This window comes from Podarcis liolepis (assembly GCF_965112155.1).
Source record: "Podarcis liolepis genome assembly, chromosome: 10".
Taxonomy (NCBI): Eukaryota; Metazoa; Chordata; class Lepidosauria; order Squamata; family Lacertidae; genus Podarcis; species Podarcis liolepis.
In genome coordinates, this window is record NC_139562.1 from 23,988,741 (window position 1) to 24,007,369 (window position 18,629).

The 18,629-nt window shown below is 41.8% G+C and overlaps 1 protein-coding gene across 37 annotated transcripts in view; it reads left to right on the forward strand.

The window, feature by feature from the left end:
* MYBPC1 (myosin binding protein C1) overlaps positions 1 to 18,629 on the forward strand; it is a 94,847-nt gene that overhangs the window by 43,036 nt on the left and 33,182 nt on the right. For all 37 annotated transcript variants that reach the window (XM_083461855.1, XM_083461882.1, XM_083461875.1 and 34 more), the window contains 9 exons: positions 2,389 to 2,445; positions 7,804 to 7,973; positions 9,056 to 9,188; positions 10,351 to 10,475; positions 12,338 to 12,443; positions 14,469 to 14,635; positions 15,303 to 15,465; positions 16,591 to 16,697; positions 18,487 to 18,620. In XM_083461855.1, coding sequence (XP_083317981.1) covers positions 2,389 to 2,445; positions 7,804 to 7,973; positions 9,056 to 9,188; positions 10,351 to 10,475; positions 12,338 to 12,443; positions 14,469 to 14,635; positions 15,303 to 15,465; positions 16,591 to 16,697; positions 18,487 to 18,620 — 1,162 coding nt within the window. The remainder of the gene's footprint in view (positions 1 to 2,388; positions 2,446 to 7,803; positions 7,974 to 9,055; positions 9,189 to 10,350; positions 10,476 to 12,337; positions 12,444 to 14,468; positions 14,636 to 15,302; positions 15,466 to 16,590; positions 16,698 to 18,486; positions 18,621 to 18,629) is intronic.

The following is an 18,629-nucleotide window of genomic DNA, read 5'->3' on the forward strand; positions in this document are numbered from 1 at the left end:
ATGAGATTGCACTACGAACAAGAATCAACAGTAATTAAAACAGAGACAGTGGCCTGGTCCCCCATGTAACACTAAACTAGGGCTTGCTATACCTGTTCCCACGTTCCACCTCCTAGCCAGGAGGAAATGGGAAGGTTTCACTTCCATTTTCAACTAGCAATATTTATACCTAAACCCAGACAAACGGAGGTTAGTGTTAACTATAATTTAGGGAGACAAACCAACTTCAACCCAGGATTTATAATGCCGACTCCTTATATTAAACCATAAGCAATTAATCCTGTCCACAGTTTGGACAAAGCAAACTGATTTGCTGTAATTTGAATACGAAAGTGAAAGCTTCTGAATTTGCAGCACGAGAGGAGAGGGGGAGTGCACAAGCCTAGATCAGCTAGGCTTGTTCCTGTAGTACTGCTCTGTGGTTTGGTGTTTATGTCCAAACGCAGCCAGCCGTTCCTCTGGTGTGTTTGCCTTGGGGCAAACTCACTGTGGCCCTCCCCACCCCAGTATGCTGCAGTGACTCAGCCAGATAGAAGTCAGGTGCAAAGCAATCATAAAACATCAGTAGAGACATCATAAAATAGTAGGTCATTCCATATTATATTATATTATATTATATTATATTATATTATATTATATTATATTTTAAAGTCTTTTCCATTTGCTGAAAGATAAGAAGACCAGGAGCCTGGCAAATTACAGACAAGATCTAAGCATATGTCACTCTAAATGTATTGATGCCCTAGTTATTTTAAAAGTTTCTGGTTAAATATTATTTCTCCTATATGTTAATGCTTTCCACTGTACTAATAAATCAATATTACGGCATCAGACCCTAGGTAATTGCAGAAAGCCAGTTGGGCACCTGAACTTCTTGGGGGTCAGTATCGACCACTATCCACCCTGTTCAGCTAACATCCATCCCCCCCCTCTCAAATTGGGTTCTGTTCCAGGATATCCCAAATCCTGATTTCAGAATAAATGAGACAAATCAAGTAACTTAACTCATTTGCTCTCCTTCCAAGATTAATTTTAGAGAATTTGGTGCTTGTTTTGTTTTAGCAAAGGAATGGGAATGGAGGGAAGGAACAGAATAGAGATGGGGGTTAGACAGGCAATAGTGTTCAGGGGAAAGACAAGTATAGCTATGGGACAGGAAAAGAGTATTGTGCAGGCCACTGCTGCCCCATTCCCTGACTGAAAACCCTTCCCAGCTCTTGTTTTCTTTCTTCATTAGTCAGTGGCCCTGTTCCTACATAATGCTAAGCCATGGTTTGTTCAATGAGTGATGCATCCTCTCACCAATGAGCAAGCCAGTCATAGCTTGTTTCACCAAAGCTTGGTTTGTTTTCCAGCTGCTCTAGATTTGTGCCTTTGTAGTTTTGAAGAGCATCTGGGATGGAGTGGTCAAACAAACTATGGTTAAGCAGGCTGTCATATTCAGACACAATGTCAAACTAAGGTTAAAACAAGCAATTGTTTGTAAGCCAACAACAAACCATGTCTTCACATTGTGGTTTGTTGTCATCTCAACTAGGGTGCTGAGCTGGGTTCGAACAAACTACACCTTGGCTGAACAAAGCATGATGTAAAACCATGTGCAAGCCAGGCTACTACCTACATTTCCCCACTTATGCTACCAGACAAAGATGAGGCTAGGAATCTTCTACTTAACCTGCTCTCCTCTCCCCAAAGATTAGATTATCAGGATGCCAATGCCCAGGGAACTCTTAAGTCTCTGCAAAGTATATTAACTCCTGTCTATAAGTATTGCAATTATATTGTTATTGCTCAACATTCTAGAAAGAAATCCACATTTGTAAACCCACCCCATCTCATCTTTAACATCATACAACACACTGTGTGCACTCAATGGATAAGTTCTCCAAATTTCCCCCTTGCTGACAAGTTTAAATGAAACTTTACTACTGGATATTTTTACATGGTTGTGCATTGTTCTATGCAGCATAAACAACAATGCACATCTTTGTTTCACATATGCAACTGAGTTCAGCACAAGCCCTTTGTTTTGTTTCAGTAGGCACTTGGTAGAAGTAAAAAAACAAAGCTCTTTGTGCTGACTCTGTTTGAAACACATTTGTGTTACAGGAACACAAATTTAGGCAAATTTGCAGATTTACAAGAATTTGCCTGAACAAGTGTCACAAGTGCAATGCAAACCTTTGTGTTCATTTTTCACAAGTGCTTGTTAATGGGAGTTGTAAATCCTGTGAAAAAGAATACAAGTTTGTGTTGATGTAATCTTCTTACTTGCGTGTCTCTATATTGATTGCGTTCGTAGGGCATCTAGAGTGTATGCAATGTGTGTTGTCCAACTCTCTGGGTATTAAACAAAGGTTTGATTTTGATTTTTTTTATTAATAACAGCGGTGAAGGACAAGAGGATGCAGGAGAACTTGACTTTAGTGGTCTCCTGAAACGTAGGTGAGAACCAAGCAATGAAGTGAGAAGGTGTGGATTGGAAATGGGTTAGGCTTGCACAACAGAAAGCGTCAGGTGTAATCCCGCCCCCCAATTGTTACCATCCTTTCCTTTTGATTGATGTTTATAAACTTTTAATTCTTAAGGTAATTTTTTTGCTGAGAGTTAAGCCAACTCTGTTAGCACGTTGACAAGAAACCACAAAAGTCTTAGGATATTGTACACTTTCTAAGGCTGCTACCCCGTATTGTGACTGAATGACATAGGAGTGTCTCATAGAAGCATTCCTGTGTCACTAAATTATAACATGGGATGAGGTCATACTGGCAGGTGTCAGTACTGTATATTGGTGTTTGTTTTGTGCCTGCATGTTTTCCCCACCCATGTCCTATCTAGGGATGAGAAATTCAAACAATTGATCTTTGTGCTACACCCATCCCCCACAGAAAGAAAGAAAGAGAGAGAGAAAGAAAAGAAAACCATAACAAAACTGAACTCTGGAACACTTGTTTTCAAAGCATGCAGACCACAGATGTAGTGCAGCTTTTTTGGCTCTTGAATTCACCCTCCTTCTGCTAAGGAATGATGTGAAATGATTTACTGAGCTCCAATAATGCATGCATTCATTATGTGTCTGAAAAACACATATGCTGTGGGCTCTTAAAATGGGAAGTCTAGTAGGGCTAGGAAGCAACTTGCTGGGTGGAATCTGATAGTGTATTATAAAACTGGAAACATTTCAGAGGGCACATGGAAGCATTTTTTGAAATTCAAAATAATCCAAGAAGCTGTTAGCTGCGCTTTAAATCCCCAGATATGAATAACAATATGAGCAAGTGTTCAGACATTTGCTTGTCCTTTATATATGGTTTCAGTTTTCAGTACCCTGTTCTAGTCATGAGGCTTCAAGGACAATTCTGCCCATTTTAGGTTACTAGACTGAGGCCCTGTTCAGACCTATCAAGCGGAGCTATATTTTGCAAGAAGCAGGCACACATAACCCTCCCAAAAACAGCACAACACGCACGATCCAGGCACTCCACATAGGACCAAGTTTTGCAGATGCATGAAATTTGCCGTACCACCTTTTTGAGATGGCTTCTTGGTAAAAGTTTCTATATTTATATTTTCATCCACCTTTCCCTTAAGGAACTGAGAACAGCACACATGACCCTCCCCACTCCCCACTACATCCTCACAACAGCCCTGTTGGATAGGTTAGGATGAGAGTGACTGTTCCAAGGTCACCCAATAAACTTCGTGGCTGAAGAGGGATTTGAACCTGGATCTCCACAGTCTTTGTCCAACACGCCCAACCCTATGCCATACTAAGCTTATACATAGGTGACAGGGACGTCATGCTTCTTGCTGGGTCACCAGGGCTTAGGAGGTCACCCTATTGTCACTTTATCAGAATTACAAAAATTATCATATTCTTCTATTTTCAAAGAGCCCTAGTGTGAATTCACTAGGCAATCTAGGGTCCTGCTATAGCCAAGGTGGCCTGGGAGAAATCTCACGTGGCTCTGGCAGTTTCTCTAGGGAAAAGGGTATGCTTAATGAAATAACTATCAAGCTTATTGAGTGGGGGGGGGGGGAATCAAATCGTCACAAGATTGGACCAGAATAACTTTGTTCATTGAGCAAGAGCAGGGAAAAAGCAGGTAGCTTTTTTTAGATGGATAAAATTCACCAAATAGTCCATTAATATATCATTTATATAGGGTGGAATCAAAATTAATTTTGAAATGATTTAATCAATTATTTAACTGCAAAGGATGCTGGAAGGTTATTTCTTACATTTATTTCTCATGTTTCTTCCATGGAACTCAAGGAATCATAGGGTGAGTTCCCAGGTCTATCATGCACGCATCAGTGACTAGGGTCAAGGCTCTCCTTTCCAGTAACTGCCTTTGCAGTGAAGATCGGGCTCAGCCATGCCTGTATTTAGTTTAAGAAAAAACAAGATATATACCGGTAGTTGCACACTGTGTTTAGATGCAATTTTACTTTGGCTTCAGGAAGATGGGTTTTCAAAACATGAACTGACCATGTTTCAAAAGTTGATCCAAGTAAATTTCTTAGATGTTATTTGAACAACAACAAAACTTTTAAAAAATCTATTTCATGCTTGCCAGATCTCTATTTTCTCTTCCCTAACTAGGATCCTCAGTTTGACATGCACTCACTGTAATATTTATATTAATACTAGTAGATATATCTATATCTACATATGGAAATGCATTGGCTTGGTTTGATTTTCCATTGATGTTTCCTACTAATATACAGCTTGTGTGTGGAAAAGTTTTAGTGAATTTGGGAATTATCAGTATTATTGCTACATTAATTTTGTTGTGTTATATATGGATATATATGTGTGTGTATGCATATAGATGTATAGAAATGTAACTCTTGAGTGGATAATGGGCAAATCAGACTTTCAGTACAAACTGATTACTTTATTTCATTGCTAAGAAATATTGTTTCCTTTCATTGCTTAGAATCATGTTTATTAGAATAGGTTTTCTTATCTAGCTGTACATACAGCATAGTTAAGTTACACCTAACTGCTTTAAGAAAACGTAACTGTGGGAAGGATGAGTCCCACTAGTGAAAGCCACTAGTGCAACATGGCTTTCCCCTTTCTCATCTCCCATGCACCACCACCCAAAAAATTGGCTTTCAGGAGAACTCCCAGAAGAGCTTGTGGAAGGAAGGGGAATAAGGATCATTCTGTTTGGCGAGGTAAAAAGCTTAGACTGATGGAACAATTCCCATAGTGCTACTTAAACTTCTCATTTATTTGCTTCTTATCATGCTAAACTTTATTTCACTGGCTGTACTGAAGGCACTTAATTTTTCATCAGTAAACCCTTTAGGAAAAATCTGAATGCTCATATTATACATGCTGACTCTGCAGATTTTAGGTTGAAATACACTGGAATATATAAACTACTTAAGCCTCTTGAATGACATTGACTTCAGCTCAAATCAATTTACATGGAAGGATGTCAGATTTACATTGCAGCTTATGTTAGCATCTAGCAGCCAAATAGTTAGAACACATGACTGCATTCCTGAAGGCTGAGAGTTTGTCTTACATCTAATGACCAGGTGCAATGCATCTAAACTGTCAATGGTACGCTAATCCATTGAATCGCAGTGACAGCTGGACTAGGGCCTGTCATTCCCTCAAACAATAAGTTTCAGAAAGTGGCTTGATTTAACTGCTTGGATGTAATGAACTTGCATTTCTGTAAAAACAAAGTGAAATTCCAAGAAAGAAGAAAACTGAAGTATTTAACTGAGCTTTTAAAAAGTATATATTTAACAATACATTCACTAAGGTGGGACAAACAATGGGATAGATAGGAGAAAAGAGGCAAAAAAAGATCCATATTGATGAAAGGTGGCATTGCGGCCTGTTTCTGCAGGTTCTGTAAGTCGCGCCTTGTATCTGTTAAGCTGTGTTTTTATATTTTTATTGGATGTTCTTAATTGGTTTGAATGTAAGTCACTTAGGGTCACTCTTTGAGAAAAGTGACTAACAACAACAACATGTCTCATGCCCATTATCCACTCAGCCATTTCATCCTCAGGACAAAGTTTGTTTGCTCAAGGATTTGTTCTTCAGTTGAACAAGGTAAATGAAGAGGGTGGATGAGTATTTCTTATAATGGGTTGAAAATCAGGACGCACCAATCCTCATTCTCAACAACTGCCTAATGAATGTTAAAGGGGAACATTCTCATCTTGGTTCCTGTTGATGCATGTGCAACTGAGAGGAGTTGCCACAGCTAGGATAGCCAGCCTATTAAAATGAGAATTCATCCCCTTAATGCATGTCAGCTTTTGGATATGTTTGCATTTTTACATGACCTTTGGAAAGGTAGAATCTCATTGACACAGCAGTATTTTACAGTAAGTAGCTGACCTTTGTAAACTGTAAGCATGAAAAAAGTGAAATAAGAGGCCATATCATAAAGCTACACCCGTAATATGTTAACAGACATATTGCAGTACATTTCAGTACATCTCTTACAGACACTTAAAATAATATTGTTAATGCCATAAAATCCATTCGCAACAGCTGATTCATATCAGTACATTATATGAACATTTTTCTAGGATCTACAAAAAATGGCCAAGGATCTTTATAAAATGTTACTATAAGGCAAAGTACTCCTCCTCACCCCAATAATTTAGTGGTTCCATTTCTTTAAATGAAAAAGACACTGCCTACATCATCATCATCATCATCATAATTTTATTATCGTTAATGTTTACTGCTACAGAATTAAAATCATTCTAATTAAGACACAGGCTCAATATATTCCATGTGGTAGTCTCACCATAAGGTTATCATTCATTTTCACATGTCTATGTCTACTCTCCTTGTAGATTTCCCGATTGCTATTGCAAAAATTATTTTTTATGCGGGGGAAAGACCAGTTACTGTTTAAGAAAAAAAAACATTCGTGCCTCTGCAACTTGTTGCCCTAAGCTACCAGATAATTTTTACAGATTTACTTTTTGAGACAAGGGTATGTTCACACATCATGGCAAACCATGGTTAATAGTTCCAGTGAACATGCAGATCACTCTCAATTTGCTCCTCTCCACAAGTGGGAGCAACAAGTCACAATCCATAGATTAATGTTACATATGAACTGGGGATCATGAACTGAAGGTAATGTTTGTGCTTGGATTACCACTCTCCCTGGTTTGGATTTAACACTAACTCGGGGACCCTATTTCCTGTTTCCACTCGCTAGTGGGGAGGAGAAAAGCTGGAGCAATCAGCCTGTTCACAGTAAGCTGCTACCCTGACATGCCAATATTTCTTAATATCAGACAAACTTTAATAGTAAAATTCTCAAAATGCCTCCTGTGTTTATGGCCTGACCCAATAGGCTACTTCCTGTTAATCCCGGGCCTTAAAAAAAATTATATTTTTCAAAATACATCTCACAGTTTTCTTTCCATCAGTTGAAGCCCACACATGGAAAAACAATAGATTGGTGCAGAAGTCCAGTTTCTTTCAGGTGAAATCTCACAGGTTTGAATTCAAAAGTCTAACTCGAGATCTGTAAAATGTTACCCACTGAAGACAAGGGTAAGTATGCATCCCGCTACTTCTCTCCCCTTCTTGGATAAGGACGTTTGATTGTACAACCAACCTTGTTAGCTCAGGCACGCCCTTAAGCCTTTGACTTAAATCACTAGTCTTATCTAAAACAACAACAACAACAACGTATCCCACTGGGAGTTGAATTCACATGTGTCCTCTTCATGACGCCAACTTCTGGCACATCTTTTCTTTTTTCTCTCCTTTCCTCCCCCATCTCTTATTCTGATCAGGGAGGTTAAGCAGCAGGAGCCTGAGGAGCCTGATGTAGATGTGTGGGAGATCCTGAAGAGTGCGAGCCCCAATGACTATGAGAAAATTGCCTTTCAGTATGGAATCACTGACCTAAGGGGCATGCTGAAACGTCTGAAGCGCACCCGCAGGGAAGAAAAGAAAAGTGCAGGTAGGGGAAGCAAGGAAAAGCTGTTTCACATCTGCCTAGGAATACAAGTGACACCTTTCCTCCTAAAAGGTTCTCGCAGACAGGAATTAGTCTTGCAGTCCTCATAACAAAGTCTCTAATTCTTTCCTAAAGAGAGCCATTCTCTTTTTAACAATTGAGCCATGTGAAGAATTCACACACACACAGGCTTTGCATTGGCTGGGTCCATGGAGGACCCAACCATTTAATGAGCAGACCAGGAAGGAGAACCTCTGGTTCACTCTGATCTAATGACACATCTCCCCATTCCCACATGCTGCTTTCTGATTGGCCGTGAGTGCAGATTGGCTAGTGCCGCCATGGTCCAAGCTGACCCCAACTGGCCAAATGATGCTTTCAATCCTACTTCTCCCTGCTCCTCACCCTATCGTGGGCACAAAGGGAGCTCCATGACAGCAAGGAACCAGGCGTTTCAAAGGAATTTGCTATATTTTTAACAGTTGAGGCATATGAAGAGTTTTGCCAAGTATGGCTTAATTCTCACTGGAGAAATCAGGCTTGTTAAATTATTTTCCTGTTGCCTGTTATGGTAACTAGGCTTCATGACCTGCAAAGCTACAGTACAGTTTTGGGGGGTCAGACAACTCAGAATTTGTGTTTATTTTAACTCCAGGATTTGAGAGCAGATAACACATTTTAAAAACAGCAATATACCATTTGAAACACCTTAAGCAGAATGGCTGATTATTCCATATTTTTCAGGGCTCATCCTAATGGGTATCTCCATTAATTCACTAATGTCCATATGACAATCTCTTCCAAATCACTGCCTTCCCACACTTTCTCTGACGTCAGTCTGGATTGTCTCATGCCAGGGATGCTCCAAAATGGAGTGTGAGGAAATCTGGATTGAGGGAGATGAAAGTGTGGGAAGTCTGTGATATGAAGGAGAATGTCATCTGGACAATGGAGGTATCTTAAAATCCACATTGAACAACAGTATGAAGGCACCTTTAGACATTGTAAAGTTTCATGACAGAGTATGGGATTCCACATATTTTCTGTCTGTGTGTCTCCACTTCAACATTTTTATCACCCAACAGCTTTTGCTAAGATTCTGGATCCTGCATATCAAGTGGATAAAGGAGGTAGAGTAAGATTTTCAGTGGAGTTGGCTGACCCAACAGTGGAACTCAAGTGGTATAGAAATGGGCAAGAAATACGTCCAAGTGGAAAGTAAGTATTCCCATAAACGCAGCTTTAAACAATGTTTCATATTCAGTTCTTATATCCTTAATTAAGAGAATTGGGTGTTTTATTGCAGGTGTATTCTGCAGTATGTTGTTGACATATACTGTCAAGTGTATAAATTGAAAACTTGTATATCCATGTCTGTTATATATTGAGAAGCAGAGCCTGTGGGAGGGTGGTGTGGCAGGAGGATGAGATGCTTCTGAGGACTGGATGTGTCCAGGAACTCTCTCCTCCTCTGCCATTGCCAGCCACTCTGAACAATGAGCCCCCTAGGACAGAAAGGAAGAAAAGTCATGAGGAGGAGTTTGGTCACTGGAGTAGAGTCCGTGCTCATAATCGTTCCCTGCTTCCCCAAGGTCTGTACATTCTCTGAAGAAGCCAGATCAACTGAAGATACTACTTTGCGTTTTTCGGGCCACCAAGCAGCTGTTAGATGCTAATGAGCTTTGGTCATTACTGACCTGAAACCAATGTGAACCCATGACCTCAAGGTGAAAGGCTCCATATCCCATTACCTATCCCTTGAGCCATCTGGCCTACCAGTAATGTTGGCTCCTTTGCCCCAGCTATTATTGTACTTTTTGGAAAAAATGACAAGAGTGCTGGAATGAAACCTGGGCTCCTGTTACAGGTTATTTCCATCTCCACTGATCTAGCGTTTCAGAGACTGCTCTGTTTGGACCTCTTTAACTTTGTGTTTGCAATAATCCTTCCTCAGCTTCCTAGAAATAATGTATTCTGATAGTTTTAGGGCCATATACATTTAACATACAAGTGTTAAAATGCAAAAGGAATAAGCCGTGGGGTGGAGGGACAACGACTGATAGATATTAATAATTGCAATAGGTCTCAGGGAAAATCTCTTCTGAAACATTTTGCTTTTGGGTGTGTGTGTCAATTCCCTGTTGACACTTGATCATAGAACAATAAAAGCAGCATGCAAATTTCATTATAAAAAATCAATTTTAAAAATTCCATGGCAGAAAGTATAAACAGGTAAGAGAAATACATGGTACCTTTTTAAGACATCCTGTTGCATAGGTTCTTCCTCTACACTACCCTTCTATTAGATCAACAGAACCCTATACAATTCCTAGAAACCTGGCCATAATTCCACGTTTGCTATTTTGCCATTTTCTAACAGATACATATTTGAGCACAAAGGTAATGAGAGAATCTTATTTGTCAACAACTGCATGCTCACAGATGACGCCCGCTATCATGTGACTGCTGGTGATGAGAAATGCTCTACAGAACTCTTTGTAAGAGGTAAGCAAGATTACAAAATTTCTGCCAGTTTCTCTGCTAATATGAAAAAGCACAGTTTTGTGGTTTATTAGTTCTGCATGGGGATGACAATTCAAATAGATGAAATGAGCCACCTGCACTTGCTATGGCTTAGCTACAGTCATGGGTGCACAGCTACACCCTGGGGCATGTGAGGAAGGAAGACCAAGGCCAAACGGAGTTTCCTCTTCTCATTTGCTCTTCCATTCCCGTGACCTTACCACTGCCACCAGGTGGAAGTCTTTGTTTTCCCCTGGTTGCCATCACCAAACAGCTTAAGCTCACTTGGATCTCCGATAGGCAGTGTGGGGTTTGTCTCTGAAAGGTCAGGGATATAAAACTGCAGATAAAGAGACCGTATGGCTTTAAAAAATATTTTTTGGGGGGTTAACATCTGAATAGTTTACACACATAACAATCCCCAAAGAGCTAAAGGGTGATGAAGTTAAAACAGGATAAACATATCCAGTTCATCTTATCTAAATGAATTCTTACTTGCTAAAATTCTGTTAGGCAAAATTATTGCGTGGATAGGCGGAGTCCGCAGATCCCGAGCAGTTTCCCCGTCATGTGGAATAACAACTCAAGACAACGTGCTATGGGATTAAATTGGCCACAACTTTATTAAATTTCAAATGTGGGTAGACCTTGGCTCAGGCATTGGGCGTTCTCCCTCCCCAGTCCCCAGCCGGGGACCTAGGGAGCTTCAGGGTTATCCAGTGGGGGGGGGATGGGCCAGCTCTGGAGAATATATGTTCAAGCAGAGATAGCCGCCCCCGTTACGCCGCCGCCGCAGGGGAGAGCAATGACGACCTTTCGGCGTACGGTCAAAGCCTCCCTTCAGAAACCCCTTTAACGGGGAACCCTTGTATCGCCGCCGCAAAGAGGAAGATGGATTAAAGGATTCCGCCCAAGGCCTGATACCGCCAAAGTTGTGACGTTTTGCTACGGGAAAGGCGAAACCTGCCAATGCAGGGAAATTCCTTTCCGGCCCTTTAACAGCGACCTTAACGTAGCAGCGCCCGCATACCTGTGAAGATAAGTTAACCTGCAAAACCTATGAAGAAAAGTTAACCTGCAAAAGAAGACATTAACTGAGGGTGGGTAGGGTGGGAGAAGCTCTGGAGCCAAGTGAGGATTCCCAGGTAAGATCCTCCCTCTATTGTGTGGGCAGGTAATCCCTCCCCTACCTGGCCTGGTCTCCTTGGCAACGCTTCCCCCAGGTGGGATTGGACAACTGACTGAGGTAGGCGGAGACCTCCAGGTATCCCACCTGAGAGAAGGCAAAGCCAAGCCTATGCTGATGGGGCCGCTCCAGATCTAGGGCTGCGTGTGGCCACGCAAAGGGCGCCCCCCGTTTTAAGCGGGGAGCGGTCATTTCCGTAAGAGTTCTTCCCTCTTCTCTCTATGTCTCATAGAGGCTCACTTTTTCAAATTATTATTATAAGAGGTTGTAGAATCAGGGAGCTGAGGAAAAAATAAATGCTACAGACAAATAAGTGCATGTAGTCTGAAAGAAAGAAAATGGGGGCAGGGGAAAGAGAAGGGAACTTTCCCCCTACCTGCACTGTTTTGATGTACTGGTGCAATATCCTAGGTCAGCTGATAGTGACTGCACAATGCTATGTGGGGGTTTTATGTTTTCCAGTCTAAGTCCATCAGTTTTACACCACTCTTATGTTCTTTGCAATGGATCATAAGACTTAGGGCTCCCAGAATGCTCCAGCTCCAGCTGGTGTAAGATGTGGAAACTTTAACTTGCTGATTCAAAGGAGGTTGCAATGTACAAAACCATCTGATGTTATGATTTTAAAACAGAGTGTTCTTTGTTCCTCTCCCCTCAGAGCCCCCAGTGATTGTGACCAAAGGCTTAGAAGATACCAATGCTTATATTGGTGACAAAATAGAATTATCAGTTGAAGTGTCTGAAGATGATGCAAATGTGAAATGGTAAGCCACCTACATCCTTCTTTAATTAATATTTTTTGTGGGGGAGGGGCAGTCCTGCTGAGATTATTTGTGGTTAATTTAACAAGTTAGTCATACCCAATTTAAGTTCCATTGCTTTTAACTGGGCATGGCCATAATGGACTTTAGCTAGATTGGACTTTCGTTAGCCTGAAATGAAGTGCCTGCCAGTATAAGGGTGTATTGTACAATTTATCCTGTTGCATTTTTGCCTAAGTAGCTGCAAACGTACCTTTAAATCAGACTTCCCCAATGTGGTGCCCCCCAGCTGTACTGGCTGGGGCACATGGTAGTTATAGTCCAGAGTATGTGGAGGGCACCATGTTGGAGAAGGTTGGCTGCTTTAAGAAGCAATTTAGGGGTAGCCGGTGAGGCACCCTCCAGATGTTGGGTCTACAACCCCCATCGTCCCCAACTATTGGCCATGACGATGGGGGCCAATGAGAATTTACTAATTTTAGGTGTTCCAAAGGGCAGGCATGGCAGTTTAGCAGCTTTGGATCATGTGCAAATGTCAGCATGTGCACATGGAGTTTGGTACAAGCAAAGGTTTATGCAAGGAGCACCCCCTGGCACAGAAAAAATAAGGCTTTCCTTGTTCAGATCAGCTTCAATTTCAGTGTAGATTGTGTCCAGGTACACCTAAACCCTAAGAGAAATGGATTTGGACAAATCATATTGCTGAATTCAGTTGGGCAAAATATAACAGAAAAGCTATCCAAATGCCAGTTATGCCATATGTGTCAACAACATGGTAAGAGGACGAAAGTGTAGGTGTTTGTGATTGCTCCATATCTTTGCTGAGTGACCGCAGCAATATCTATCAACTTTTTGATTGCCACTCATGGCTTGTTCAGCTTGGTCAGATTTAAAAATGGCATGGAGCTGCCCCTTGATGATATATTTCCATTAGAAAAATTAAGATTGAAGATAAAAAAACCTCACCCTGATCACTGAGGAACAAAGTTGCAACTATGTTCAATTTACTGTTAATCCAGAGCTCGTAGGACAGAGATGTCTTTAATAATACAGTGGTACCTCACAAGACGAATGCCTCGCAAGACAAAAAACTCGCTAGACGAAAGGGTTTTTTGTTTTTTGAGCTGCTTTGCAAGACAATTTTCCCTATGGGCTTGCTTCGCAAGAAGGAAACGTCTTGCAAGTTTGTTTCCTTTTTCTTAACACCGTTAATACAGTTGCAACTTGACTTCGAGGAGCAACTCATAGAACGCGGTGTGGTAGCCTTTTTTGAGGTTTTTACAGACTTTGGTGATTTTTGAAGCTTTTCCAAAACTTTCCCGACACCGTGCTTCGCAAGACGAAAAAAACCGCAAGACGACAAAACTCGCAGAACGAGGCACCACTGTAAACTAGTACCAGTGTAATGAGACAACCTTTTCACATGATGATTATCATGTGAAAAGCTATTCATGGGGGGAGGGTGTGTGGGTGTGTGTGGGTGTGTGTGGGTGTGTGTGTGTGTGTGTGTGTGTGAGAGAGAGAGAGAGAGAGAGAGAGAGAGAGAGAGAGAGAGAGAATATGAATATTGTGAAAGCGGAAACTTATATTTTTAATGGGGAACCTCTTTATGGAAATATTTGCTTTTGTCTTAACAACCCTACCATTAGGTAGAGGCAGATGGGTGCTTCAGGCAGCAGGCGCTGAGTTGGTGGGTGGAGTGGGGACAGGGAATAGTAGCAGCAGATGCAAGGTCCTGGAGGACAGAGTTCTATGTTGCACACGGCCTGCCCTGCGTCCCCTGAGTGAGTCTCCTGCTCTCACGTGTGCTGTCCTATTTCCATTATTGAAGTAAGATGCCACTGGCAGTCCGACGGGCTTCTGGCAAGTGGAACGGCACAGGTAGGGGTGTGCCTTGTCCTTTGTCTCAGAAGAATGTCTTGCAAATCTACCAGAAAGTTTTTCCGGAGCATATTTCCAAGCAGGAAAGATTATGAGTTCTTATCAGCAGACAGTCACCTTTTTGTTTTTGTTGTTGTCCCTGGACAGGTTTAAAAATGGTGTGGAGCTGCCTCTTGATAGTAAATCTCGATACAAAGTGAAGGTTGAGGGTAAAAAACACACTCTAATCATCGAGGAAGGAACCAAAGCTGACAATGCAACTTATTCAGTGATGACAACGGGAGGACAATCATCTTGTAAACTAAAAGTTGACTGTAAGTGTGGGGGCGGGGTGTGGTGTTCTAGTTGTGTTAGAAATCATACATGTGATGCCTTCTGAAGCCTCCTAGTTCTACTCAGCGCACACATGCGGGACAAGCAAGTGAAAGTGTCTCCTTTTAAGCAACTACTGGGGAACATGAACATTGTACTAATTTTTTGATATTACTCTCTAAGCCATTATTTGCATGCTTATACCTTTTATGTTGTCAACTGAGAATTCAGTTATGGACAGCACTGCTAATAGGCACTGCTTCTAACTATTCAATAAGTTAATTGCATAAATGCAGTCAATGTACATATTTGTTCTATACATAGCAGACTTGCGAAAGATTGAGCAGCTTCAGGAGGACTCTGGAGCTGGGGAGAAGTTCAACTCTTTCTCTCCCTGCCATGAACCTAACAAAAATTCCCTATCTGAATCGGCTATTTGTGGCTGCTACTTACAAAACAAAAACATGCATGTTAATTGTATTCAGTCAATTCATGTCTTGCTTGACCTTAATACAACACTTGGTAGGTTCTTAGATGCACATTGAAGATCACATTGTGAATGTACACAGTAGCTTCCTGTGGTCCAGATATGCTCCAGTTCAGCACCGCTTACATAAACAGATCATGATGAACTGCTGCAATAATTTTTCTCATTTCTCTGTTTCAAAGTGAGGCCACTTAAGATACTACATCCATTGGAAGACCAGACTGTGAGGCTTGGCAAAGAGCTCTCCCTGAAATGTGAGATCTCTGAGAATGTAGAAGGGAAGTGGTACAAAAATGGGCAGCTTCTCCAACCCAGTGACCGCATTAAGATATATCACAAAGGAAGGTAGGCATGCAAAACAGTAATCCTTGAAGATGAGGGTTAAAAAATGCCTGGAGCCATTCCTTTACTACAGGTAGGTAGGGTTGCCATATGTCCGGCAGGTATTCAGCCCTCGTAAGCAGCATGAGGGGCGGGATTGCTGAAATGTCTGGGAAAACTAAAAAAAAGCTCGACAACAAGGATAAAGGTTGTTGATTTCAAATGACAGCTATCTTGGGACATTCTGGTTATGAAAAACAAGTAAGACCCATATATTTATAACCAAAAAAGGGGGCAAACTAGATGAGTAAAGGAAGACTCATAATTAACATTTCCTGATGGGTTTTAAATTAATAACTAGGTTGGGGGGGGAGCAGCAATCAGATCAGTGCTGCTACATGAGTACTGCTTCTATTCTCAGGACAGTAGATGAGCACCCAGCTGCTAAAGTAGTAAAAATTGTATTGGCATCATAATTTGAAAATCAAAGGGCAGAAATCATTTATAGCTGCACACACAGGAGGAGGAGCCCATAAATTTTAGTGGCATCCATCAGTTCTTCCTCTTACAAACTTGATGGTATGAAATGTCTGTAAAAATGTACCGTATTTTTCGCCCCATAGGACGCACCGGCCCATAGGACACACCAAGTTTTTTAGGGGGGAAATAAAGGGGGAAAAATTTTTTTTCCCAGGCGCTTGCGGGGCAGGCAGCGGGGAGAAGCGCTCTTCTCCCCGCCGCCCGCCTGCAGACCAGGTCCGGGGACAGCGGGGGGACGCGCTGCGCCTCCCAGGTGTCCCCAGAGCTTGCGGGGCTGGCGCTGTGGCTCTCCTGAAGCCTGGAGAGCGAGAGGGGTCAGTGCGCACTGACCCCTCTCGCTCTCCAGGCTTCAGCGAAAGCCTGCATTCGCCCCATAGGACGCACACACATTTCCCCTTCATTTTTGGAGGGGAAAAAGTGCGTCCTATAGGGCAAAAAATACAGTAGGTGTAAACTCATCTTTGCATTCAGAAATAAGAAACAATTTGAGTCTAATTCATAAGATAGCAGAATTGTATTGTCATATAATGCAGTGTATAGTTTATAGTCTCATACTTTAAGTTCTTGCATATTTTTTCCCTTTAAATTTTCCTTCTTGATTTTCCACAGAATCCATCGGCTAATTGTTGATAAATCACTCATTGAGGATGATGGAGAGTACATGTTTGTTCCAGATGCCTATAATGTCAACATCCCCTGCAAAGTGCATATTATAGGTAACTTTTGAGTTCCTGTTTGTTCCTTTTTAAAAATGTTTCATGTGCTATTTAATATTCAGAGGCAGGCCTGCGTGGATCACAGGGATAATGTACTGTTGGCCTTAAAGCAGAGATTGGATCAGTTAGATGATTTGCTAGTGGTTGCTTTTGTTTCCTGCGTTTGAACATTTGTGTCATACTGGGAGATTGGTAGAGCTGGAAGCTATGCCTGCAGTTCACTGGGGCTTGCATAGTGAGATACATTCGATGGTCAACCATGTTTATCTGTTGTAGCAAGAACAGCAAAGAGTCTTGTGGTGCCTTGTTGACTAACAACAAAAATCTCTCTCTCTCTCTCTCTCTCTCTCTCTCACACACACACACACACACACACACACACACACACAGAGAGAGAGAGAGAGAGAGAGAGAGAGAGAGAGAACAAGTTTTTCCCCCCACAGTAAAATTGATAATTTTAAAGATCCCATTTGTTGTTCTTTCTGCAACACTGCTACTCATCTGGAACACAAGGGGACAGAAGAGAGAGCATAACAAAAGGTATATGGAGGGCTATATTTAGATCCTGCATTGAAAAGAAGGTTGGACTAGGTTAAGGATGTGACTCTCCAGATGCTGTTGGCTGACTGCTTTTTAAAACCACAGCACAGCCTATGGTTGCTTTTGTACAAGGTCAGGTGAAAGGTCCACCACAAGCCAATATTGCAGTTGAACAAACTTCTGAACAGTGGGATGACTTGCAGGATGTTTTCTCATCTTTTTCAATGTGTTTTGGCTTTGACCTGCTACTCTCATATCTCCCTTAGAACCTGGGGTTTCCTTCTGGTTCAGGTGGGTTCCAACAATCTGTGGAATAGGAAGCTGGTATAATGCCCAGGTTTGGAGCTAATGCTGCATCATTGCCTGGTTTGGCCATTAGTCTGGAGTAGGGCCATAGCTAGGGGGTGGCGAGGTGGGCCACAGGGGCGCAGGCGACGGGGTATGTGTGTGAAAAATTGGCTAAAAATATGTCCATAAATATAAATATTTATTATTGCCTCATAAGAAATGGTTTTTAATAGAGGGTGAATTGAATTGGGGGGGGGGGGTTGGAGGAGAGGAAAAAGAAGAGCTAACTTGTCCGTGGCTTGGAGGCGTAATCTGGATGGTTCTGCCAGGTGTGCAAGTATACCTAGCTACGATTCTGGTCTGGAGAGCATCACTGCTTCCCTGACTGGTGAGATGTTCTGTGACATCCCTTGGTTTTAGGTTGGCTTTGTTTGGACCATCGTTTCTAAGAACAGGTGTGGGGAACCTTTGGCCCTTCAGGTGTTGCTGAACTACAACTCCCATCATTCCTGTCCAGTGGCCACGCTGGCTGGGTTGGTGCTGTAGTTCAACAACACCTTGAGGGCAAAAGGCTCCCCATACCTGCTAAGAGGGAGATATATTCTTCAGTATTTCAGAGGACAGTCTTATGAAGATAAGTATGCCATAAGACACATATGGTGAAGGTATACTGAAGCTGGGGAAAACCTGTAATATTCCTGATTATAACATATGAAAGAACCAAAAATGTGTAACATTTCTGAATGCACCAGATGAGGGAGCCAATTGTTGTATGGATGGCTTGCCAACAATGTTTGGGACAGCATATAGGACGGGATGATTTGTCAATTCCAGGATTCAAACATAAAAGAAATGGACAAGTTTAGAAAGTTTTCATCTACTGCTTTCTGTACTCTTAGGCTTTGTACATAAAGAAATGTTCTTCTCGTTGTGCAAATTCCTCAGTGTCTCAATTTTGCAGATCCTCCTAAAATCCACCTTGACGGGCTTGGTGACGGCAATACAGTGACAGTTGTAGCAGGAACCAAGTTACGTCTTGAAATTCCTGTCTCTGGAGAGCCTGCTCCGAAGATTATGTGGAGCAGAGGAGACAAGGTACAACTA